Source organism: Pseudophryne corroboree, chromosome 7 (assembly GCF_028390025.1).
Source record: "Pseudophryne corroboree isolate aPseCor3 chromosome 7, aPseCor3.hap2, whole genome shotgun sequence".
Lineage (NCBI taxonomy): Eukaryota > Metazoa > Chordata > Amphibia > Anura > Myobatrachidae > Pseudophryne > Pseudophryne corroboree.
This window is the reverse complement of record NC_086450.1, coordinates 427442271-427469100: the sequence shown is the minus strand read 5'-3', so window position 1 is coordinate 427469100 and position 26830 is coordinate 427442271. Positions and strand designations below refer to the sequence as shown.

The window sequence follows — 26830 nt, the reverse complement described above, 5'->3', positions numbered from 1 at the left end:
GTGTGTGTGTGTGTGTGTGTGTGTGTGTGTGTGTGTGTGTGTGTGTGTGTGTGTGTGTGTGTGTGTGTGTGTGGAGGGGGGTAGGGAGGGCTTACTTTGCCAGGGGCGCTCGGACCCCTAGATACACCTCTGCCCAGAACCACCGATTTTGACTATGTGCGATTTTGACTATACTAGAAACTAGATGGTACAGAATATAGTCAAAATTGCCTTGCCTACACAGTCTATTTTTTTCTTGCGATACCGACCCCACGGGAGCACGCATCTGTATTACAAGCTGTGTACACACGGTGCGATGTGTGCTAACTTTTCTTACAATTCTGACTATATAGTCAAAATCGTAAGCAAACATTGCACCGTGTATATGCACCTTAAGACCTTTGCTGTAATAGACAGTAGGTTTCTTAACCCTTTCTGCCCCTTGTCCTAGGGAGCGAGTCCTGTTGTATCCGCGTTACTTAGCCAGCGGATTGGTTTATTAAAGTAGTAGTGTGAAAGTACAGCCGTACTCACAATTATGCATACACTGTCTTCTAGCATAGAGCGGAGCTTGTGCGGAGTGGAGTATACTGGTCACTGGCCGGTGGCTGCATTTGGGTAGCAGTGCAGAATCAAATGTTACGAGGCTTTGTAGTGGTATGTGGCAGCCTCTGTAGCAGTGTGGATGCAGTAATCGCACGCTCTCTCCCACTGGGGCGCTCTAACACAGTGCCAAGATGGCGCCACACATGCACCGTACTATGGGCCTAATTCAGACCCGATCGCTGCTGTGCGTTTTCGGACAGCGGCCGATCAGGTATGTATTGTGCGTGCGCAAGCACCGCAATGCGCCGGCGCGCCGGACGACTGCATACCGACGGGATAGGTGTAAAAAGTGATCGCACGGGCGCAAGGTGACTGTCAGGAAGAGTCCGTTTGTGGGTGGCAACTGACCGCTTTCAGGGAGTGTCCAGAGAAACGCAGGAGGGATCAGGCGTTTGAAGGGAGGGTTTTTGACGTCAGCTCCAGCCCCGATCTTCGCACTGGAAGAGTAAGTCCTGGGTTGTGCAGAGACTGCACAAACTTCTGTTTGTGCAGCTCTCCTGCACATGCGATCGCACCCCTGCACACCGAATTCCCCCTCCCTCTGTAGGCAGCGACTAACTGATCGCAGGAATGCAAAAAACGCACCCTAGTGATCAGGTCTGAATTAGGCCCTATGTTCAGCGGCTGTCTTGGTTAGAGATGGAAACCTCGCAGTAAAAATCCAATATGAAATATGCGCAGTAGCGCTCTCCAACTTCAACACAAGTGCTATATGATAACAAAACTCCTTCCACTCTATTGCTCCGAGCTTCCTCCAGGTAAAATCTCTATAGCTCCCAATACTGTGTAGCATATTTGTTTTCTTTATTCGACTGGAAATTGTTCCACTCCAGGGTTATTTTATTTTAATTAAGAATGCAATTCTTTTTAAAGAGTTTTTCTTCTTTGGGACAACCCCACCACTATTGGCTGAGTACTCTCACAGTCTAGGACTGCAGAGGTGTACATTTAGTCCCTGGTTCCGTCAACATACCCTATTTGCAAATCTAGTAAATAATAAAACATGCCACAAGGAAAGAAAAAAGTCTAAAAAATAAAATGCACATATTATACATTTACATTGAATTTCTTCTGGTACTCAGGAACCCATTCTCAGCCTCATAGTTATGAATGACACGCTCAATTTCCTACAGGGTTATCTGTTCATCCTGGCATGCTGAGAAATCTGGCTACCCTGTCATTCTAATTCCTTGTACTATAACGATATAGCACTATAATGATATCACATTTCTCCCATCAGAGGGCCTAAATCAGATCTGATCGCAGCAGCAAGATTGTTCTCTAATGGGCAAAACCATGTGCACTGCAGGTGGGGCAGATGTAACAGGTGCAGAGAGAGTTCGATTTGGGTGGGGTGTGTTCAAACTGAAATCTAAATTGCAGTGTAAAAATAAAGCAGCCAGTATTTACCCTGCACAGAAGCAAAATAACCCACCCAAATCTAACTCTCTCTGCACATGTTAATTCTGCCATACCTGCAGTGCACATGGTTTTGCCCAACTGCTAACAAACTTGCTGCTGCGATCAACTCAGAATTACCCCCATGGTTTTGCCCATTAGAGAACAATTTTGCTGCTGTGATCAGGTCTGAATTAGGCCCAGAGTAGTCTATTGTGCATGCAGCTTTACAGCACCTGCTGTTGATACAGCTCAATGCAACCTTCCACCTGTTCTGCAATATGTTGTATTCCAAAATGTGGGATTATTAGACCAAGCTCCTGGAAATAATTTAGACAGAGGATGTGTTACCTGGGGGCTGGTTCTGGCTGTGGCTCTAGGCTTGCTGACGGTACGGAGTCATAGGAGGTGCAGACTGGCCGAGGATGATAGTGATAAAACCTGTTTTGCACACTGCGGCCATAGTCCTTGAATGCGGATTCCACACTATCTGGGTCTGTTGGCAAGAGGAGCCTCCAACGGCAGCCTCACGTCAGCAGCACAAATAGATAACAATGACCTGACATGAAAGGGACCAGCATCTGCCGTATTGACATTCAAAAGAGATTCATGAAAGGATCCAGCATCTATACTCAGGGACATTCCTCCCTGCAGCCAGAGCTGGTTTAGGAAGGGGAGGAATATCCCTATATAGGGTTCTGATGGTGCTGAGGATGCGGGCCCAGCTTTGAATTTAGGCCCATCAGGCTCTGGCAAATAAGATGTTTTTTTAGGTGTTTGAATAGTTTATTGTCTTTTGGGTAAAAGTAGCTAAGTAAGGCGGGGGACTATGGGGCAGATGTGCTAAGGTCGGTCAGGATATGTCGTTTCCGGGCAAATCGTAAACAACATACCGTCCAGATCGTACAGTGTGTATGGCCGATTATGTGTTCCTGCGGGTTGTACACAATATCACAGCCAACCAGAAGATATTGGGGGTCATTCAGATCTGATCGCTGGGCTGCTAATTTTGCTGTCCTGCGTTCAGATAGTCGCCGCCTCCAGGGGGAGTGTAAATTCGCCGTGCAAGTGTGCGCCGAGCTGCTAAAATCCACTTTGTGCAGTCTCTGCGCAGCCCGGGACTTACTCCTACAGTGCGATTGAATCCTGCTGATGGGGGCCGGTACTGACGTCAGACACCCTCCCTGAAAACGCTTGGACACGCCTGCATTTTTCTGAACACTCCCAGTAAACGGTCACTTACCACCCACAACTGGCCTCTTCCTGTCAGTCACCTTGCGAACGCCCGTACGATCAGATTTTTCACAACATCCCGTCGCTGAATAGCGACGGCCATTGTTGTTGTCCGACACGTGTGCGCATTGCGGTGCATACGCATGCGCAGTTATGACTCCCATTGTGTACTGGGCCATGCTGCATGGTAAATTGCTCCGTCGTACCAGTGCATCGTGCTGTGTGTACACACAGCGTGAAAAATCGTCCCGTCTGTCAGATCGGCCGAGAGCACATTGGGGGTCATTCTGACCCGTTCGCTCGCTGCAAACGGGTCCCTACTGTGCATGTGCGGCGCATGCCAGATGGCCGAAGGCCATAGCAGGGATATGATCGCCTCTGCCTGATTGATAGGCAGAGGCGATAGCTGGGCGGGAGGGGGCGGAATGGCGGCGTTTGGCCGCCGTTTCGTGGGTTTGGTCCGGCCAACGCAGGCGTGGCCGGACTGAACGGGGGGGCGGGCCGCAGCGATGAGTAGCTCCCGGCCAGCACGCTAAAGCTGCGCTGGCCGGGAGCTACTCTTGAAGTGCAAAGGCATCGCCACTGTGCGATGCCTTTGCACTTCTGCGATGGGGGGCCGGACTGACATGCGGGGCGGACTAGCCCTGTGCTGGGCGTCCCCCCGCATGTCAGTGTGAATGATCGTAGCTGTGCTAAATTTAGCACAGCTACGATCAACTCGGAATGACCCCCATTGTTCTGATGTGTACCTGGCCTAAGTCTTGGAGAGTGGAGAGAGATAAAGTACCAACCAACCAGCTCCCTTAATTTTTAAACACAGCCTGTAACATGGCAGTTAGGAGCTGATTGGCTGGTACTTTATCTCTCACCATGGCTTAGTACATCTCCCCTTATGTTGCAGTAGTCCCTCCCCAGACTGCTTATAGGGCCTGCTCTATGCATAGTGTTTGCACAAACTGTGAAATCATTAGCATGAGATGGAGCAAACTGGAGTAAAGTTGAGGTCAAGGGGCAGAAGGACGGCATTTATGGCCTAATCTTGGGTGTGATGGACACACTCGCATTACTCACAATGTTACATAGGCAAGTGCCTGGGGCAGAGTTTCCCAGACTGCACCATTACAGTCCAGGTTTTAACCACTTAACTATTTGTTTCGCAAAAAACCGCTCCGAAATTGTCTGTTTTTTTTAATGAGTGAATTAGGTGAAGAACATGAATTTAACCCTATCTTAAATGATTTTAGTTAAAAAAAAAAAAAAATATATATATATATATATATATATATATATATATATATTTTTTTTTTTTCAAACATCACGACCATCGGAATATCGCGGCTTTCATTTTGAAAGCCGGGACAGCCTCCAGGTATACAGGGAAGGTCTGGGGGTGGCTTGGGAGGGTTAATTTACACTCCCCAGTGGCTGCCATTGTCTGCAAAACCTGCTCACGCTTTTTTTTTTCTTAATTACAACAATTCAGAATCATACGGGTCTGTCGTATGCAAACTTGCAGCTGAAGGGGTGTAATGGAGCATCCACAGGTACGTTTTCTGTGGGTGTATCAATCATCGGGATGTTACTATAGTGACAGCGGCATCCCGTTTGCCGGAACCCCGGCGGCAGGGATCGCCACGCATTGGTGGTGGTCAGGATTCCAGCTGTCAGTATATCACCAGCTGTTGGAATTCCGGTGTCGGTCCCCTGAACACCAGGATCCCGATAGCCGGTATATTGACTGCATCCCCAATCATCATGGCTTAGTGACCGCTGCTTTCAGCGACGAGTGGATGGGGATAGAGGGCCACTATAGGCAGGACCGGATTACGATTTATAGGGACCTGGACACTAAAACTTCGTTGTCAAAATTACAAGGATGCTGCAGTTGCAATAGCGTGCATCAGGGTGCCGCTGCGATCCTGCTTGCAATAAGGATTTCATGGAGAAGTGATTGACAGGAAGTGCCCGTTTGCAGGTGTTCACAGGTAGTTGGAAAAAAACGCATGGCCTTTTCGGGACATGTACCTGCCATCGGCTGCGAGCTCGCACGTACAAAAACATGACGCCTGTGTCGCCACTGCCGTGTCCACTCTGCCTAGCCATAGCTCTACCCTTACCCTCCATGTTCCTCATATTTGCGTATAGGCTGTGAATGTGTACGCAGCTGCGAATGAGTTTGCGATGGATCCGGCGGGCATCTTTTTCATTACTGGGCGCCAGCTTCACTTGCTAACAATCGCATTTGCGTATAAACATGAATGAGGCCCACAATGGCCGCTCTAGTAACTAAATATTCAAATGAACGCAGTTTCATTTTTTTTTTTCATTAAAAAATATCCAAGATCTAAAGTATTTTTGAAAGTAGATCCGTGTGTCACTCAAAAACTAGCACAGAGCATAGCTACACCTTTCATTTCCAATTTAACCCCCTCCCGTTATAGTTACATTATAAAAGTGCCCTGTACATTAAGCGGTTGTACAAAGGAAACTGGAGCTGGGACCGTTCCCCCACCCCCAGCCCAATGTGGTGCGTAACACCTCCAATAACGGACGTCTATTCCAGTAATTCTGAGCCGAGCCCTCTCCGTACGCTACACATTATCCTACAGGTAACTCACGCATGGAAAGGCCTCGTATATGTGCCAGATGGACAGAGCGCCGTGTACATTAACAGTAGAGAATACCACCAGCCGGGAAACACAAGCTTCCTGTAACCAAGCGCAGATCGCTTTAGCAAACAAAGCCAATGTGTGTGGACGGATCAGATAACCAGCAGTTCGAGCTTACCTTTAGCACAGCACTCACATGTCCAGCGTGCATTCCACAGGGGCCGCAGTCCTGAAGCCAGCCAATGGCACCGCCCACAGCAAGCCTACCTGGTGTCAGCTATAAGGCTGAGACCCCCCAAAGACAGGACTCCTGCCCTACACATTGCAGACTAGCCCTAATTCCTTCCCAATGCATATTTGATGACAACTATTATTCTCAATTCACTCATGGATGGAGACGGAGCCGCTACACTGCTTTTAACCCCTCATCTGCCCCTTTCCTGGAGAGCAACCAAGATAGCTGTGCAAAGCTGGAGGATGCACAATAGGAGACGAGCCCTGGATTAAAATGGTTGCTGGCGACATAAGAATAGCATACTTATGTCATAATGTAATAGGTCTCTTTAACTATTTTAGCCGTATAGTTGGGGCGGTATTTAGCATATAGTGAACGTAACATATACTGAAAGAATGAATTTAAATAAAGTTGTTTCATTGCTAAGTGCAACAGGCGCACTGTCTGACAGAGGATGCTTTGTGCCACAATGATTGTTTGATAAAGATGCATACTGAGCAAGCCTCCGAGGGTTCATTATTATCCTTCATACAACGCTACTGCACAGAGGAAGGATCAGGAAGGGGGCGCTGTATCAAACCTTGGAGAGAGAAAGTATCAACCGACCTGTCATTTTTCAAACACAGCCTATAAAATGACAGTTAGGAGTTGATTGGTTGATACGTTATCTCTCTCCAATGTTTGATACATCTCTCCCAGGATGTTTAACATTAACTATCAGTCATTGCCCAACTAGGAATTACAAAATAAATTAGTTTAAATAAAAGACGACAGATTTTTAGCACTTGTCAGTCATTACTTCATTCTTCCTCATATACCATTCCTCTCCCTTAAGTTAGGCCCAAAGCCAGCCCTGGAGTGTTTCCACGATTTTACCATCCACGTCACTGTACCACAGGTAGGCTATACACCAACAGTGCCGTATGCTGATCACCAATATCATCTAAAGTAGTGAATGGGTACAGGGCCGTACTTCATATTTAATATAGAATTAGGCCCTTTTGTTTCCACCTACATACATTTGTACTCCACGGCATATTACAGCCAATTATCGCTCTCTGTATAACGTATTTGTATCTGGGGAATGTATTATGGCAGGTATAGGGTTAATAACCAGCTGGCAAGAGGTGCCCAGCACTGGCCATCGGGGGTGCAGAATATTGTCACATTACACCCTAAGACCTAAACCATATCTCATATTGGTCTATGGGGGGTTCACTACGGCTGGCCGGCGGTCGGGCTCCCGGCGACCAGCATACCGGCACCGGGAGCCCGACCGCCGGCTTACCGACAGTGTGGCGAGCGCAAATGAGCCCCTTGCGGGCTTGCTGCGCTCGCCCCGCTATGGGCACGGTGGCGCGCCACTATTTTATTCTCCCTCTAGGGGGGTCGTGGACACCCACGAGGGAAAATAAGTGTCGGTATGCCGGCTGTCGGGCTCCCGGCGCCGGTATACTGAGCGCCGGGAGCCCGACCGCCGGCATACAGAAGACCACCCGTCTACGGGCACCTGGGCCCAGATTTATCAAGCCTTGGAGAGTGATATATAGTACGGTGCTAAAGAGCCAACCAATCAGCTCTTAACTGTCTTTTTTTAAAGCACAGCCTGGCAGGTAGAAGCTGATTGGCTGGTATTTTATCACTGCGCAATTTATCACTCTCCAAGGCTTGATAAATCTGGGCCCTATTATTTGAAACCCTTCAGTATCACACACAAAATCTGATGTTTGCTTCTGCCACTAATCTGATGAAGACAATACATTCATTCCCAGTAGTGTTTATATATTTTCCCTGTCCTTTTGTGACACGGTGGCTGTTGGAGGTACAGTATGTTCCACTAAACAGCACACATCCAAATGCCACACGTACCAGCAGCCGATGTGTGTAGCACTGGAAGTGCGTATTTATGGAAGACGAACTGGGCATGCAACCGGACGGTGTAACAAGCCTTCAACATAACATAACATGACACGCCACAGACTACACTTGCTTCTCGTTCACGAGTACCACACACATTCTGTCCTCTAGAGCAGGCCTGGACAACCTGTGGATCTACAGCTGTTGGGAAAATACAAGTCCCAGCATGCCCTTCTACACTTTTGCTATTAGGAAATGCTAAAACTGTGGCAGAACATGCTGGGATGTGTAGTTTCACAAGAGCTGGAGAGCCACAGGTTGGCCAAGTCAGCTCTACAGCATTAATATTAGGAAGAACAATTGTAACCACAGACTGACCATTCCTTTTGTACTGCGATTCGCTCAGGAAACTAAAAATCCTTCTGCCCCAGTTATTCAGTGTCTACAATATCCACAACCGGACAGTAAATGATTGTGATGCCACTTTAAGGTAAACTCATGGTACTGTGCATGTCTCTCCTGCAACTTTGATAAAATTATTTCCTTGTCGTTTCCTTCTGTGCTTTTTACCCATGTTTTTATATCCTCACATTAAGTTACCGTGATTGCCCAGAGAAACCACACATCAGTACTGTATTTTTTTTTTGTACTGGATACAAATGTATCCAGCCAAACAGTTCAACAGATAAACAATTCTACCTACTCATACACAGACCTGGCTGAAGCACACAGTAAAGCAATGTGTTTAGTAAAAGTTGCAGAAGAGCACGGAGAAAACAATATAAAGGCATCTGGAGGTGGAAACCCGGTTTCATAGCGGGAGGAAACGTGGGAAGCATAAATGGCTCTATAATTGAAAACTTAGATCCATGGATGATAAAAGTCGAATTAGCCACTGATAGGGGTTGTATTACTAACCTGAGTAATGGGCCATACACATACGGCGATGTGCCCGATGGCCGATATGGCAGACTGGCGACGTGGGCAGGGGTAGGTGACGGGTGGAGTTTCTTCACTCCCCCCATCATCCGGCCCCATAGCAGTGCAAGCAAATATGGACGAGATTGTCCATATTGGCCTGCATGTATAAGCGACCCGGCACCAACGATGAACAAGCGCGGGGCCGCGCATCATTCATCATTGATGCCTACACACTGAACGATATGAATGAGTTCTTGTTCATTAATCAACGAGAACGTTCATATCATTCACTTATATCGCCTAATGTGTAGGGCCTATCACACTTAGAAATACTGATTGTTTGAACTGAAGACATTTCAGAGTACCCTGTAGTCATCGGTGAAGACTTTTTTCCCAGTATGCAACAAACTTCCTGCCACAAATCCCAAATGAAGGATATATGGGGTAATTCCAAGTTGATCACAGAAGGAATTTTTTTTAGCAGTTGGGCAAAACCATGTGCACTGCAGGGGAGGCAGATATAACATGTGCAGAGAGTTAGATTTGGGTGGGTTATTTTGTTTCTGTGCAGGGTAAATACTGGCTGCTTTATTTTTACACTGCAAATTAGATTGCAGATTGAACACACCACACCCAAATCTAACTCTCTCTGCACGTTATATCTGCCTCCCCTGCAGTGCACATGGTTTTGTCCAATTGCTACCAAAATTCCTGCTGCGATCAACTTGGAATTACCCCCATTGCACAGCCTGCACGTAGCGGATATCAGAACAATAACTTGTGTGTCTTAGCTAGACGACAACAGTGTACTTACAATGTTAAATATAATCCATTGTGTCAAGTTATGGTAATTATATATATTTCTGAATTGTTGTCCAAAAATGTCAACTTGTATTTAGGTTTAGTGGTGTGATAGAGGGCTACAGAAAAGGGGGCAGATTAATCTCTTAATGTGGAGTCTAAATATGTGTGTCGTCTCCCCAATGGTGTAGGAAATAAAATAATCAACGCCATAGTTAATTTCTTGATGCAATAACATGGAAAACGTAATTGTTTGTTTCGCCTTTACTTTATACAAAATATTTAAAAGTTTTATTTGGATGTAATTAGCACTTTAAATGAACATTACCAAATTCATAAACCACACATCTGACATCGTTACCAAGGCACAGATGCGTATGTTTATTGATGTAATCCAATCAGTCACGTTAGCAGTGTTTGCGCTGTTCAGGTAATGGCATTATTTCGTAAGTACACAGAAGGGGACTAGGTGTATACTGCAGCTCTGCTAGTGCAGGGTAAGATATTTTGTGACACCCGATGTACTTTGCTTTCCCACAGTCCTTCAAGCCGGCAGTACTAACAGAATTTTGATCATGTATTTATATGTTTTTGCCAGAAGGTGTTAAGTCTGCAGTAAATAGCTTCCATTGGTCAGTTGCGACAGACGGCCGTCCATATTATTTCTTGACTATCTGGATAACGTCTTCGTGCTCCATGTTGTGAGTGAGTCCTACTCTCTGAGGGCTATATTTAGTGCTGGTTCCCTATAGAAAAAAAAAGATTTTTTTTTTGAAAAACAAAAAAAGAGTTTTTACGCATTTTCAAAGGCATCCCTGATATTGAATTTAGAAGCTGAAAGGATTTCATTTTGGGTTGTTAAATTGGATCTGTTGCTGGAGGCGGCCATTTTCTGGCCTGCACAGTAAGCAACCTATCAATGTGCAAGGAAACCAACGACATCATTGGCCTTGACTAAGATTCATGAGGCATGACCTTATGTGTGAACTCCAAGAACATTGGTTCAGGTCATAAAATGGCTACCTCTGGTGTGTGTGTGTACTTACCCAAACCAAAGCATATTTAAACTGGCTGGCAAGGGTCCTGTGAATTCGATGACACTGTTGGGAAAACAAAATAAGTGTTTTATTTGGGTCTCAGTAAGCGTATGCAAAATGTAAAAAGCGGAAACGTGTAAGAGCTATCTCGACGTAGCACGTAAGGTGCTGCTAGGGCAAATGTATGCTATTTAGAAAAGGAAACAAAAGCAAGAGGGGAGTACATCAATCCCCCGTGCCAGCCGCCGCTTCCAAAATGAGGACCATGGCACCTCACAACTAGAAAACAATAAAAATATGTATACAGAAAGGTCCAAGGAGTAAATAGTTAAAAATAAGTCAGTAAAATAAAACTCAATCAATTTTATTACAAGGTTTTTAAATATTAAACACTATCAAAAAAAGTATGCATGATGTGACATTATAAATAGTAATCCACAATGCAAGCACAGAGCAACACTTATATTCTAATTGAAAGACTGATGAAATCATTATGCTCAGTGATGAAACGCGTCAGCAGTGTCCAATTCCATTAGGAGTCTGGAATTTCACCTGAAGACTGTTTTCTGAATCTTTCATTACTGGAATTTGGCTGCAGTTTATTGAGTATTGGAACTGGATTTAATTTATCATACTTTGCATCTGAATGCAAGTAATCCTGCTAAAAACTGGCTTAACTATTTGAATGAATGCTGATGAGATTTCAACTATTATGGGAAGAGTGGCAGTAAATGATTGGACACAAGAGCATTACATCCAAATGATGGTAATACGGATAAGGAATGGCTTATATAAGTGATCATCGCTGGACTGATAATTCAGTGTGGAGAGTATTGTTACTACAGTAAAATTTGGTAACGGATACAAACCATTCTCTAATATATGAATCCTGACCTGACTGCAGTTCTCTTTTCAAGTTAATTTATAATGAAGTCTGGGTTCTATAATATAAGATATGGGCTAAAGCACCACCTTGACCTACATGGCTCCACTTATTCCCACTAGGACACAGCAGACGGTTCCCAGTTAGAAGCTCATATCCTTACCACATGTTCCACAGAAGCTCCTCTCCTAAGAATAATTGCGTCGGAAAAATCCGGTCTCTCTGTGGACCAACAGTAAAGTAATCATTATTATAAACCTTTATCTATAGGGAGCCACAAGGGATCCAAAGCGCTTAATTACAGAGTGCATAAACAAATAAGCAAAACAAAAAAACAGTGACAATATAGGACAAGCACAGGGTATACACTTAAATAAGTATCAGATTGGAGTGGATAGAAGCCTTTGTCAGGAATGCCGATAGGAGAACATTACAGTAGTCCAGTCGGGAGATGACCAGTGAGTGGATGAGGGTCTTCGTAGCATTCTGGATGAGAAAGGGTCTAACCCTGGAAATATTTTTGACATGGAAACAGCTGGACTGTGAGAGGTACTGAATGTGTGGTTTGAGAGAGAGAGAGAGAGAGAGAGAGAGAGAGAGAGAGAGAGAGAGAGAGAGAGAGAGAGAGAGAGAGAGAGAGAGAGAGAGAGAGAGAGAGAGGAGTCAAGGATTACTCCAAGACAGTGCACTTGAGGGCTAGAGGAGATAGTAGTGCCATCAATAGATGATGAGATTATGTGAGGGGAGGTTATGCGTGAGGGTGGGAAGATGATCAGCTCAGTCTTAGACATGTTAGGTTTAAGAAAGTGCTGGGACATCCAAGAAGAGATAGCAGAGAGAAGGTTGTATACACACAAGTGAGGAGAGAGGGGGGGGCGAGGTACATTTGAGTATCATCAGTAAAGTCAAAAGGGCGAATGAGCTCACCTAAAGAGAACATATAGAGAAAGAAAAGGAGAGGACAGATTGTTGGGGACACCTACAGTTAGTGGAAGTGGGGGGGGGTGGAGTCGTCATGAGAGGAGACAGAAGGTACGGTCAGAGAGGTAGCAGGCCAGCCAGGAGAGGGCAGGATCGTGCAGACCAAGGGAGTGAAGGATCTGCAGAAGGAGAGGGTGGTCCACAGTGTCAAAAGCAGCAGAAAGGTCAAGGAGAATAAGCAGATAGTATTCCTTTTATTTAGCAGAAAGGCGGTCATTGCAGACTTTCGTGAGGGCAGTATCAATGGAGTGGAGAGAAACCAGACTGGAATGGTTTAAGCAGTGAGTGTGAGGAAAGAAAGGGAGTAAGGTGGTTGTAGACAATATGCTCAAGGAGTTTGAAGGCAAAAAAAGAGGAGAGAGATGGGTCAGTAGCTGGAGAGGGTGTTTGGATCAAGGGTAGGTTTTTAAGATTAGGAGAGATGAGTGCATGCTTGAAGGCAGGGGGAACAGTGCCTGATGAAAGGGAGAGATTGAGGAGGTGGGCGAGATGTTAACAGGCGAAGGAGAGAGGTAGCGGAGGAGGGAGGGGATAGGGTCAAGTGGGGAGGTGGAGGGGAGGAGACTGGATGAGGGCCATGACTTCCTCACCAGATACATGGGAGAATGTGAGGCCACAAGCAGAGGGAGCAGCAGGAGAAGTAGTGTCTGAGGGGCTAATCCAGGTTTCACTGATGGCTAGGAGATGGCGATGCAGGGAGTTGGGGATGAAAAGGTCATGGGTGGAGACCAGCTTGTTACAAACAGATCTGGCATTCCAGAGGGCACAGGATAGGGGGGGTGAGTTTGTGAGAGAGATGTGAATGAGATTATCAAGGTTACTGTAGCGCTGAGGTGAGATTCATTTGGATGGCAGGGATAAAGCGGGCATAGTGTTAGTGCTGGGTCCCAAGCTAGGAGGGAGGGGAAAATGCAAGAGGAGAGCAGGGAGGGAGTACAGTGTGATGCAGATGGAGGTGAGGGGACAGGGAAAGTAGGGCTGACTGGTAGGGTGGTACGCCCATGGTGGGGCAGAGGTGACTGAAAGTGGGGTAACACAAAATTACTTCTTGCAAATACAATCTATAAAAGAATTATCAGCATATTTATGTAGTGTAAAAACAAGACTGATTAGTCACATAGGAGTGGATAGTGATACAGAGAAGTTACAGGAGCGAGGATCATCCGACACTAAGGGCTACAGAGCAATACTACTCAATTTCTGCCTCTTTCTTTTTCCAACTTAAACTACACTATGTAGACCAAAGTGATTGGACACTGACGGCAAATAGATCAACGAGATTTTATTGATGTCAGTACTTTGTAGGTCCACCATGTGCAGTGATTACTGCAGACACCCTTCTTGGCAAACTGTCCACAAACTCCGGAACAGTAGCAGGCAGTATGTTTTGCCATTCCGCCTTAAGTACAGTGACCAACTGTGACACAGAAGAGGGTCGAGTCGGTCTAGAACGCACCCGTAGCTCCAATTTGTCCCAGATGTTCTCAGAGTGGGGTTAAGATATGGACTCTGAGCTTGCCATCCGGTTTACCGAATTGTCTGTATACCAGTCCAGCGTCGCCACGGATACATAACATTGCGATGCCTGTGAGGGTTCCCTTTTCAAATTCAGTTAGCTTATTCCAGCAAACCTCATCATTAGCAAATTATCTAATCAGTGCCCCTCTACCCGTTTTACACCTTCACGAACACGTGTCTGCTGCAGGAGCACAACATTTTGCTTGCACAAGGAAGTTGTCCAATCACTTGTCTACATAGCATAGCTGATAGCCAGTTTCTGATTGGTTGCCATGGTCTCAGTACAGATTTGCACCAATAAGAAGTGTTATAAATACCTCACAGTGACTGAGGTGCAGAGTATTGCCCCTCGGTCCCCTCCTGTGGATAATGTCTTACCTCCTCGCTTTTTAGTGTAGATACAGGTAAGTGCTAGATATTCCCATAACTTTTCCAGTAAGTAATCCAGGTTTAGCTTCATCCCACAACTGAAAGGGACAAAATAGGTGCAGTGAGATAACAATCTAAAGCCCTCAAAACAACAGATCCTGTCAAATAGGACACATCTGCACCGAAACACCGAAAGGACAAAACAATCCTCTAACCTGGAGACAGACAGAATGAGGCTTTTAGACGTTGTGAAACTACAAGTCCCAGCATGTGAGAAGCTGGCAGCACACGTTGCAACTTGCAGTTCAACAATGAAAAAGCCAATTTTGTATCTATCTGGTCTAAACTATTATTTTTCACAGGTTTCTTACTTAACTATCCAATAGGGACATTTCTATACCAAAATTAAAATAAATAATGGCACAAGCAAAAAAAAAAAAAAAACAGGTTTAATGGTGCAAGCACGGTGCAAAGTAGCTATAAGATATTTCTAGCCGGAAATGCAGATTTTATATTACTCTTGGAAAGATTTACAATCTGGCAGTAATGGATATACCTGTACTGCATTCTGCATTTGTTATTAAGATATTTTATGTCTATATTGGAATTCTCTGAACACTAGCCCCTTAGCTTCGAAGAGTATTTCCACCTTTTGGGGGCGGTCATATTCCTAGGTCATTAGCAGTAATTACACAACACCCACAAAAATCACTTAGAATTACTAGAAAATAGCATGGGTTTCTTTAGAACTTGTCATAGTGTCGGGATTGTGGCGTCGGTCACATGACCGCTGCCATCCTGACTGGCTGGATGCTAACCGCATCCCTGTCATACAGCAAAGGTTTTGTTTTTGGCTTTTTTCGTACCTGCCACCAAGAAATACTTTGTGGTTCGGCATTAAACCATGCATTTTACTGTGCTTTTACGAGTTTGAATGAAACGCATAAACTGTGCAGGAATAATACAGTAGCCCAACAAGGCATACCACTATGAAAATTAGACAAACTACTGCATGAAAACTATTGATGCCAGAAGGGGGGGTGGGAGGGGGAATTTGACACTTCCACCCCCACCTTATAACTCCTTTTGTAGTATGGGGTGTTATTGTCTGGTGATCACTAATCAAGAACTATTAACCCCTACAGTGGTGACTTTTTGTAATTTGGTCACACCTCCCAGGGTGAGTTTTTAATTTAGTTTACCTGCACGTTACCAGGGGTTTCATACGCGTTGCCAGGGGTTTCATGCGCTGTGTCATGCTTTTTGCCAGGGATTTTGTGCTCCTATCCATGCTCGTTGCATTAAGGACTGTTGTTGCCTAGAGGTAGCTAGGGATGGCCATCGACCATCAATGATTCAAAATCAGCGATGGCCTATGACTGATGTCGAATACTTTTACAGTCGATGGGGGAGAACCAGATGGTTTCCCGCCATCGATGGTTCAGTGCTACCGAATTATTATTTTTCTCTCAAAGTGTCAGGGCACTGAGCTTAGCTCCGCCCCCTGACATCCACTAAGCCACGCCCCCTGGTTCGCATTTGTACTGTAAAGCAGGGATGACCATCAATGGGTAAAACCTTCGATGGATCCATTTCAGATGGTTTTACACCCTTGAGGTTATCCATCGATGGTGACCATCGATGGATAACCCACCGCTATCAATCCCTAGGGGTTGCATTTGCTGGCGGGCACGAGCCCCCTCTCACCCCCTCATCCCTTGTACTCTGCTCGGCTGGTGGAGTTTTGCGGAATGACGCGATTGCGGCTGAACGGAGTACACAGAGGAGGGACGGGGAGCAGTGGCATGCCCCGGGGTAGCCAGTCTGCACAGCACAGCTGGCCCCGGAAATTATCCGGCCATTCCACTCAAGCAGTTAAGAGGCAGCTTGTTTGAAAGAGCAGACTCCAGGGGATATGTTTACAAAAGGCTGATTTTAATCGATTTCAGATTGATTAAAATCGATCTGTATCCATGTTGTGCTTTCAGGGCTAAAACCACACATTTACTAACATTGAAAAATGAATATAAAAAAAATGATGTTAGTAAATGTGTGTTTTAGCCCTGGAAACCCAACATCGATTAAGATTATTCAATCTGAAATCGATCTCGAGTATAAATACCCCCAGGTGTATCACATGCGGCCCCTGTAAGTCTAAGCTGGCAGAGCACTATGGGAGATGCATAGGTGCGTTGTGCGTGCCAGTACTGGGCCTAGAGCACCAAATTCAGTATCCTATAGACAAGACGACGTGCGCGGAGATCCTGCCCTCACCTGATCACCACACTGTGCGGCTGCTTGGCCAGTCTGTCCACTTCCTCCATGGAGATCTGATCTATTTTGTTGTACACCTGTAGAAACAACGCAGGAAATTACTGATAGGGAAACCACGTCTTGTCTAACAATTACATCTACGTGAACTTTGACAAACAATGATGGGGACCACCAGCGAGTAACAGCCAACTGATTTTCCAATTATTGAAGGCAGAGCTGTCATTCAAAGAACGCCAATATGGAACAGCTCCCCTGCTATATTTTGTGGAATTTAATCTGACTTGGAGTAACAGATTTATTAAGGAAAGATCTGGACTCATTCAGTGACGTCTGACACCACTAAATCATTAAACACATGGGACAAATTACATTTCAAATATTAATGGTGACCATTAAACACATATAGATATTGCCAAAAACCTGCACTCCTCATATCGGGATGCTGGCGGTCATGTGACAGACGCCGGTACTCCCGCACCGCTCAGAAGACCAGCATTGGATCACAGACAATGAGTCTGGGGTACGGGTTAGGGCCCGCCGGGGAGAGTGAGGTTAGGCACTACGAGGTATGGAAGGGGGAGGAATTAGCCCAAATTCGGTTGACACATCTGTATTCTGCAACACTGGCTATCGCTGCCCCTTCCCCACCCCCATAGAGAGGACCAGCAATGGAGTGCTATGGGAAGGCGGGAGATAGGGATACTCACATAGAGACAAGGCATGTACACTCTGTTTCCAACAATAACATCAATGAAGTCATCGGGCGTGCAATCCTCCCGGAACAGCACCTCTGCGTTAAACATTTCTGGAAGGGGCATATTAAGGAACATTCTGCAGACAGAACCTTAGTGAAGGTTCCATAACCAGCAAGTCTCCCCTCTGTGCCACTCGCTCCCTTGTCTCTTGGGCCCTATCAACCCTTTGTTTGGATGTGTGCATTTATGTTGTCTAACACACAGGTTCTCAAACTTGGTCCTCAGGACCCCACACGGTGCATGTTTTGCAGGTCTCCTCACAGAATCACAAGTGAAATAATTAGCTCTGCCTGTGGACCTTTTAAAATATGTCAGTGAGTAATTAATACAACTGTGCACCTGCTGGGTTACCTGCAAAACATGCACTGTGTGGGGTCCTGAGGACTGAGTTTGAGAACCTATGGTCTAACACGCTATGGGGTAGAGGTATTAACTTGGAGAAGGCATAAGAAAGTGATAAACCAGTGATAAGTGTAAGGTGATAAAGGCACCAGCCAATCAGCTCCTAACTGTTAATTTACATATGGGAGCTGATTGGCTGGTGTGTTTATCACCTTGCATTTATCACTTCCTTATGCCTTCTCCAGGTTAATACATCTGCCCCTATGTCTCATGTTCTGCTTTCTCCACTGTCCAGCACTGCGGAGCATTAAAGGCACCTTACAAGCCAGCAATATCATCAGCATTGCCAGAGCTACGATCTTACCCTGTGGACGAGAGATGGATTCTGAGTTCTAAACACTTGGCTTTACTGCCAGTATAAATACTGAGAGATCATACAATACCATAGGCATAAGATACCATATAACTCGTGCCAGCGGCAACGGCGGGGCTGCAGCGCAGTCCAACATTAAAAGAGGGAAGCCGGACAACACATCACCAGCCGCATCCCCAAACATTGGCCAACATCGCTGGGAGTCAGCGTTAACAGAATGCCCACTGGGTGCCACACAGCAGCAGCGGATCAGCCTGCCCCCAAGAGTCCAGTGCCAACCAGCTCCCGCTGGCTAGCTATTTGCCCATCCATCCAGAATCCAGACTCAGCTCTTTTAGTTTTGGACTGCGTTGCACCCATTGCGTATGACACACGTACACTTCCCATCATTCTCCAAAATAACAGCAGGAAGAGCCATCCTTATTTCAACTAGTATGTATCATGAGTATAATCTGCATAGAAAGCTAGCAGAGGATTCCGAAAAAATAAATTGTGGCCGAGATGTATCAAAACTTAGAGAGATTAATTGCGGAAGTTGCACATATCAGCTTCTGTCATTTTATAGACTATGCTAGGTAAACGATAGCTAGAAGCTGATTGGTTCAACGTCTTCACTTTATTTCTCACTAAAGTCTGATACATCTCCCCCTATAAGCTAAAAAAAAAAAAAAAAAGTGGACAACTACAGTATATCAGTGGTGCCTAAGACATTATTTATCACCATCATTAAATGGCAGCACCACTCAAAAATAATTTAGCATAACTAAAAACAATTAAGTTGGGTTACAAAATTTACTGGAGTACCTCCATATCTTAAAATAGGATTTTTGCCTCAAATCTTCTGTTCAAACTTCAGAAACACACAATATAATCATTTGATAAATAGCTGACTATCCGTAGCAACATCTATAATCCTGGAAACAAATCAACGTACCCAACAATTATTTATACGGGTACATACTATATATTATCTCTTGGTCAGTTATTCACAAGTTGCAAGTGTGTTCTTGCATTTTGAACAGCCAATTTTAGGCAGAAGTGCCAATTCAAGTATCAGGACTTATTCGTCATACACAACATGGGAATAATATAAAAGAAAAACAGCATTTCTGATTGGAGTTCTCTCTTATGGACAGACAATTTTCTGCAGGCCATTGGTTATTAATCAGCTGTCACTGCTCTATGCACATAAAGGTGGCAGGACAAGGACTGGGTATTCCAACATTGAGAGAACCACTGTTACTGTGGATCTGGAAATGGAATTCTAATTAACAACCAGGTGGCAACCCACCCACAAAAGACAATAGGGGCAGATGTATTAACCTGGAGAAGGCATAAGGAAGTGATAAACCAGTGATAAATGAAAGCTGATAAATGCACCAGCCAATCAACTCCTAACTGTTGATTTACATATTGGAGCTGATTGGCTGGTGCATTGCACAGTTAGGAGCAGATTGGCTGGTGCGTTTATCACCTTGCACTTATCACTGGTTTATCACTTCCTTATGCCTTCTCCGGGTTAATACATCTGCCCCAATAATCTGTATCTGAATAGCTGGCTTTCAGATTAGCAGCAGGAAGGATACTGTATTCATGTAGAATTAGTTGCACCAGTTTCTCGGAGCACTGAGTCAGGGGTACAGTAGAGTTGAATGAGATTCCACCTCCCTTCTTGGGCTACAAAGAAACACAAGGGAGATTTAATCAGAGCAGCGCCATTAAACTGCAGGGACGCGCAGTGTACATTGAGAAGAAATTACCAACCTTAAAATATATATTGGGTTTATATTTGTTCAGCCGAATGCCCACAGACTCCAACTCCTTCTCCAACAGGGATCTAACAGAGAGACGTAACAAATTATCATTAACAAACATCGGGTTAAACGGCGTAAGCCATTTTGGCCCGGTTTTCTACCAATTTTTCAAGATTTTTTGCGGGATGACTAATTTTGACCCAATTAAGAAAAATCTGGTGGAATTTTTTTTTCTTTTCCCGATATCATTAAAAAATATTGAAGTGCTGGTTAGAAAACTACCCACCTGGGCTGAAATGGGTTAAAGATGTCACAGAAGTGATTATATGGGTTGTATCCAGCCGAAGACTGGAAGAGCTCGCGCTAAAAGGCCCTACAAACTGGGCGATATTTAAGAACGATATATCGCCAATATCATTTAGTGTGGAGGCACCAAGCAATGGATTTCCATCGTTAAACATAGCAAGCCAATTTGGACGATATCGTTCAACGTTCGTATCGATCATCGTCCAAATCGATCAGTGTGTAGGGTCTGTTAGTCATCCTCCACTATGAGTAGACGGCAGGTACGCATAAAGCGGTAATATTTTGGTTTTGGTGCCAATATATAAGGCCTTTCCACAACGTTACTCCCATTGCTACCCTGCACCGGCTCCACTATAGATCTTCCCTACCAACATTGTCTATTTGCAGAGACGTTGTACAAAAAAACATTATTTATATATTAACAATAATTAGATTGCACACTGTAGGCTTAACGCAAAACACTGCTGCAATACCCGCACCTTGCCATTTCTTCCTTTGCTCTGTAAGGAGGGGGGCTGAACCTAGGGGATAGGGACCGGCATATGGAAAGAGGTCCTGGCGCCTACCATGGATGTACTGACCTCTGCACTTCACCTTTCGTGGCATCCAGCATCATGATGACAATGTCAGATGTCCGAGCTACAGCAATAACCTGGCGACCTCTGCCCTTCCCTGCAATGGAGACAGAGCATTCAATCGTACCTGTCACATGACTCGAGACCCTGACAAATGTTTATGCTGCGACTCCAGCCACCTCTGGCATTCTCCTCCCATAACACGGGAACACAGACAAGCGCCACACAATGTAATGGTTACTAAGAGGCCCAGGAGCTAGAACTCACCCTGCGCTGCCCCTTCAATGATTCCTGGAAGATCAAGTAACTGGATATTCGCTCCTTTGTACTGAAATACAGAAAAAAAACACTAAATATTCATGACAGGTTCAAGTGGTCCCCAACACCCTGATAATGCCCGGACCTACCTCTATGACTCCCGGAATACAGGTCAGTGTCGTGAACTCGTAGGATGCAGCTTCACTTTCAGTGGACGTCATCAGGCTTAGGAATGTGGACTGAAAAACAGATAGATATAAAATAAGTAAAAATGTCTGATTGAATGAAACTGGTCCCGAACCAGATCTACGGTAGGTCAGACTCTATCATAGGTAGCACGGTGGCATGGTGGTGAGCAATGATGCTTGATCTCCATTCAGTAGTGTCCAATTTGGCCCTACATACAAGCTTTGCGGAGGACTTTCATTGCAGTAGGAAAATGACTAAGAAGGAGGGTCAACTTCCAGTCACATGCGCCAGCATGTCTGAGAATGACAGGACTGGATAATTATTATTGAGTATTGGAGTAGATCTGGGGGGGGACAAACTGCAATATTGGGACAATGGCTAATAATGGCTAAATTATTACAGCATGTGGTCACATTTATGGTTTCTGGAGCTTTATCAAATGAGAAGATATCTAAGAGGACGTTGCGATTACACACAGCAGACTTCCCATAAAGTACCTTCACTATGAAACACTACGGACTCTGTATGGAACTGGCTGATAACAGAACCTATAGCATCTTTACATCAAAAAGTAACTTCAAGAATCATAGATGCCGTATTACTTTATTTTTAATGAACAAAATGCCTGGGTCATTCTAACCAACAACCCTATGCATCCTCCATGGTGGCATCAACATAAAATGGTCCACCTTTCCTATCCTTAACAGGAATCCCTGCACATAACAGGCATAGAGCTTTTTCACATTTTAGCACTGCCTGGTCCTTCATATCCAGGGAAACCAGCCAACTGCAGGGCAAGCATTGGGATTGTATTAAATGCAATGTTCTTTCTAACAAATTATTTATGAGGTCATTATACTCATACTTACCACCAGGTGTATTGTTCAAATTTCCTGCCAAAGAGCAGATTACTGGTGGCGAAGGACAACAACGGTCCCCTTGGCAGAACAACGGCACCGAGATTCTAATTGGATTACCAATCAGCGTTTGCACCTGACTAGCTGTGGGCGCCTCACAAAGGTGGTGGCAGAATTACAGCCTACAAGTGTCAGAAGACTTGTGACTACAGTCTGTGGCCTGGAAGCCGATGCAGAGTATCAGACACAGGGGGAGTTTTATCAAAGCTTGGAAACAGTTCAAGTGGAGAGTGAAAATACTAACCAATCAGCTTCTGTCATTTCAAACTTAATGGGGACATGTAATAAACCTTGTAAAGCAATAAAGTGCATGTCGGACCCTCATGTCGCATACAATTTCCGTTGAACTGCCCGGCAACTTTCCGGGCGGCAGGATCGCATACGATACATCGTATGTTGTCCTTTTACATACGATGTATCGTATGCGATCTCAGCCATGCCTGCGGGATAAGACATATAACGAGTGCAGCACTAACGACCTAGGGGCTCCGATCCGATGCTCACGGGAACGCGGATCGGATGTAAAACACATCCGATTTGCCACTTTTCATCCGATTTCCGGCCCAAAAGGTTGAAATCGTATTAAATCGGGCATTATCGTTCTAGTGTATGGGGGGGGCCCTTTAGTGTTCATCTGAGATACAGACCAGAATGTGCTAAAAGCACCAGAGCAGAGAGTGACACCCCAGGAAGGAAAGAGGAACGGCACAGGTTGTGACAGGTGCAGGGTGCTAGAATGAACACCATGATTGGCTGGTACTTTATCTCTCGCCACTTCCATGCTTTAATAAATCTCTTCTCCAGTCTTATTTAAGGATTTTAATAAATGTAAGTAGTGTTACATATAGGCGGGGACAATCGCCTGGTGCTGCTGTCAGGGAGATAACTGGTTTACTCTACACAAGAATGCACCAAGTTCTACCAGACTGGGAGTTACGGCTTTGCTGTGTGTGGCAGGCCTAGGCAGATGTGGCTGTAGAACTACAAGTTCCAGCATGCCCTGCCACCCAGAGCCTGTGTATGTCCGGCTGATAGAATATGGTGGCACCACATCAGTTGAGCATTTATGGAAAGTATTCTGTAGTACTATTTAGTTACCTGAAGAAAGGACCCACAGGAGCTGGCACATTGGGCACAACAAGCAATGTAAAATCTGTTCCTTCTGACTAGAAGGCAGATGGTACTTAGCTTACGACTATGACCATACATATGTGGCGCTATTGCTGTCTAAGCAGATTTAATGATGTGTAATTAATGATGTCTTCATTGCACGTCTCCATCACAAGGACTAAATGGCAGTGCGCAATGAAGGCAGACATTTTCCTCCATCCCGAAACAATATTCCTAAGAACACAGCACAATATACCTGGTAATGACTAGTGACATCAGTGCGGCACAAAGTGACACCTTCCAGTGAGCAGACTACACACACAGATGGGGAATGAAATTTCTGCATGTCAGGGGTTCCTTTGCATAGTCAGAAGGTGACTATGGATACCAGGATTAGAGCAACTGCCCTAAGAAAAGATGCAGGGTATGTACTAACCTTACCCACGGAGGGGAAACCAATCAGTGCCACCCGGGCATCTCCAGATTTCATAACATCGAATCCCTCTCCTTTGGCCGCAGCAGATTTGGATGGCTCTAGAAGCTGGGCTCTGTACTTGGCAAGTTTTGCCTTCAGTAGTCCCAGATGGTATTCAGTAGCTGGAAGAGATGGCAGGGTCTCAGTCACATGGGCATAGGGCTTTTACAATGACGGCTTAAATTAATTAAATTAAAATACAAAGTACAGAGAGGAGACTGATTCCCGCATCAGAAGCCTTACATCACTGTGCTACACAGCTCCCCAGTGCCCCATGCAATGCAGAGATTCACCCCCAGCTCCACATGTGTACAGAATTACCCCTAGCTCCAGGTCGCGCAGAGATCCCCCCCCCCCCCCCCCCCAGCTCCAGGTCGCGCAGAGATCCCCCCCCCCCCCCCCCCAGCTCCAGCTCCAGGTCGCGCAGAGATCCCCCCCCCCCCCAGCTCCAGGTCGCGCAGAGATCCCCCCCCAGCTCCAGGTCGCGCAGATATCTCCTCCCCCCCCCCAGCTCCAGGTTGCGCAGATATCTCCCCTCCCCCAGCTCCAGGGTGCGCAGATATCTCCCCCCCCCCCCCCAGGTTGCGCAGATATCCCCCAGATCCAGGTCGCGCAGAGAATCCCCCCCATCCCAGCTCCAGGTCACGCAGAGATTTCCCCCTATCCCAGCTCCAGGTCGCGCAGAGACTCTCCCCCCCCCCCCCCCCCATCCCAGCTCCAGGTCGCGCAAAGACTCCCCCCCCCCCCCCCCCCCAGCTCCAGGTCGCGCAGAGATCCCCCCTCCCCAAGTTTCAGGTCGCGCAGAGATCCCAGCTCCAGGAAGCGCAGAGATCACTCCTCCCCCAGCTCCAGGAAGCGCAGAGATTCCCCCAGCTCCAGGTCGCGCAGAGATCCCTCCTCCCCCAGCTCCAGGAAGCGCAGAGATCCCTCCTCCCCCAGCTCCAGGAAGCGCAGAGATCCACCCTCCCCAAGTTCCAGGTCGCGCAGAGATCCCTCCTCCCCCAGCTCCAGGAAGCGCAGAGATCCCAGCTCCAGGAAGCGTAGAGATCCCTCCTCCCCCAGCTCCAGGAAGCGCAGAGATCCACCCTCCCCCAGCTCCAGGTCGCGCAGAGATCCACCCCCCCCCCCCCCCCCCAGCTCCAGGTCGCGCAGAGATCCACCCCAGCTCCAGGTCGCGCAGGGATCCCCCAGCTCCATGTGGCGTTTAGATCAACCCACCCCAGCTCAGGGAATCCTGTACACCACCATACAGTTACAGTGTAGAGACCCCCCACCCCGCAGAGCTTTCCGATCGCAGAGATCCCTTGACCCCATCGTGGATAGTGCCAGTACAACTTTATATATATATATATATATATATATATATATATATATATATATATATATATATATATATACACACTCTGTGTGTTTGCAGAGTGGGATTATGGGGTAGCAGTGGTCCTCCTGTCTGCAGTGGGATTGGGGGGTAGCAGTCAGTGGTGCTCCTGTCTGCAGGTGTCTGCTGGAAGCGGGATCCCCGGGGACATTACTGACATGTTACCAGTAGCCCGTCCCCTGCTGCTGCTCACCCTTATTCTTCTGGGTCCTGGCAATCTCCCGCTCTATCTCCGCGATCTTCTCCAGGATCCCCATGTCTGCAGCGTCTGCGGCCTCCTGACTGCTGCATGCAGCTGAGACACCGGGGCAGGGAAGAGGCTGAGCGCACACTGTGATGTCATCACACGGCGCCCGGTGGCCATCTCTGGTAAGGGCAAAATGCCCACACTTCTTCAGGGCAAGTGGCTTTTCACTGTTTCATTCGCTTCTGGATTTTCTCTGACGTCCTAGTGGATGCTGGGGACTCCTTAAGGACCATGGGGAATAGCGGCTCCGCAGGAGACTGGGCACAAAAGTAAAGCTTTAGAACTACCTGGTGTGCACTGGCTCCTCCCCCTATGACCCTCCTCCAAGCCTCAGTTAGATTTTTGTGCCCGAACGAGAAGGGTGCACACTAGGTGGCTCTCCTGAGCTGCTTAGTGAAAAGTTTAGTTTCAGGTTTTTTATGTTCAGTGAGACCTGCTGGCAACAGGCTCACTGCATCGAGGGACTAAGGGGAGAAGAAGCGAACTCACCTGCGTGCAGAGTGGATTGGGCTTCTTAGGCTACTGGACATTAGCTCCAGAGGGACCGATCACAGGCCCAGCCATGGATAGGTCCCAGAGCCGCGCCGCCGGCCCCCTTACAGAGCCAGAAGACAGAAGAGGTCCGGAAAATCGGCGGCAGAAGACGTCCTGTCTTCAACAAGGTAGCGCACAGCACTGCAGCTGTGCGCCATTGCTCTCAGCACACTTCACACTCCGGTCACTGAGGGTGCAGGGCGCTGGGGGGGGGGGGCGCCCTGAGACGCAATAAAAACACCTTGGATGGCAAAAAATGCATCACATATAGCTCCTGGGCTATATGGATGAATTTAACCCCTGCCAGAATACACAGAAAAACGGGAGATAAGGCCGCCGAGAAGGGGGCGGAGCCTATCTCCTCAGCACACTGGCGCCATTTTCCCTCACAGCTCCGTTGGAGGGAAGCTCCCTGGCTCTCCCCTGCAGTCACTACACTACAGAAAGGGTTAAAAAAGAGAGGGGGGCACTAATTACGCGCAGTATTAAAAATACAGCAGCTATAAGGGGAAAAACACTTATATAAGGTTATCCCTGTATATATATAGCGCTCTGGTGTGTGCTGGCAAACTCTCCCTCTGTCTCCCCAAAGGGCTAGTGGGGTCCTGTCCTCTATCAGAGCATTCCCTGTGTGTGTGCTGTGTGTCGGTACGTTTGTGTCGACATGTATGAGGAGAAAAATGATGTGGAGACGGAGCAGATTGCCTGTAATAGTGATGTCACCCCCTAGGGGGTCGACACCTGAGTGGATGAACTGTTGGAAGTAATTACGTGACAGTGTCAGCTCTGTATAAAAGACAGTGGTTGACATGAGACAGCCGGCTACTCAGCTTGTGCCTGTCCAGACGTCTCATAGGCCGTCAGGGGCTCTAAAGCGCCCGTTACCTCAGATGGCAGATATAGACGCCGACACAGA

At 46.5% G+C, this 26830-nt stretch overlaps 1 protein-coding gene across 1 annotated transcript; it reads right to left on the bottom strand.

The window, feature by feature from the left end:
* Positions 1-9888: 9888 nt before the first annotated feature.
* On the bottom strand, positions 9889-25485 carry DRG2 (developmentally regulated GTP binding protein 2). The gene is made up of 13 exons (XM_063934855.1): positions 25327-25485; positions 23717-23877; positions 21214-21303; positions 21074-21134; positions 20813-20903; positions 19936-20008; positions 19758-19848; positions 17409-17506; positions 16702-16778; positions 14437-14525; positions 11723-11781; positions 10686-10739; positions 9889-10385 (listed from the first exon to the last, which is right to left on the bottom strand). The coding sequence occupies exons 1-13, from the start codon at positions 25388-25390 to the stop codon at positions 10299-10301; spliced, it is 1095 nt and encodes a 364-aa protein (XP_063790925.1). The 5' UTR covers positions 25391-25485; the 3' UTR covers positions 9889-10298.
* Between the last annotated feature and the right edge of the window lie 1345 nt (positions 25486-26830).

Coding starts and splice junctions, on each gene's coding strand:
- DRG2 (XM_063934855.1), bottom strand. CDS start 25,390: ATGGGGATCCTGGAGAAGATCGCGGAGATAGAGCGGGAGATTGCCAGG. Junction 21,304..23,716: donor GTTTCCCCTCCGTGGGTAAG/GTTAGTACATAC, acceptor TCTGTTTTTCAG/TCCACATTCCTAAGCCTGAT. Junction 11,782..14,436: donor CTACACTAAAAAGCGAGGAG/GTAAGACATTAT, acceptor GTTGGTCCACAG/AGAGACCGGATTTTTCCGAC.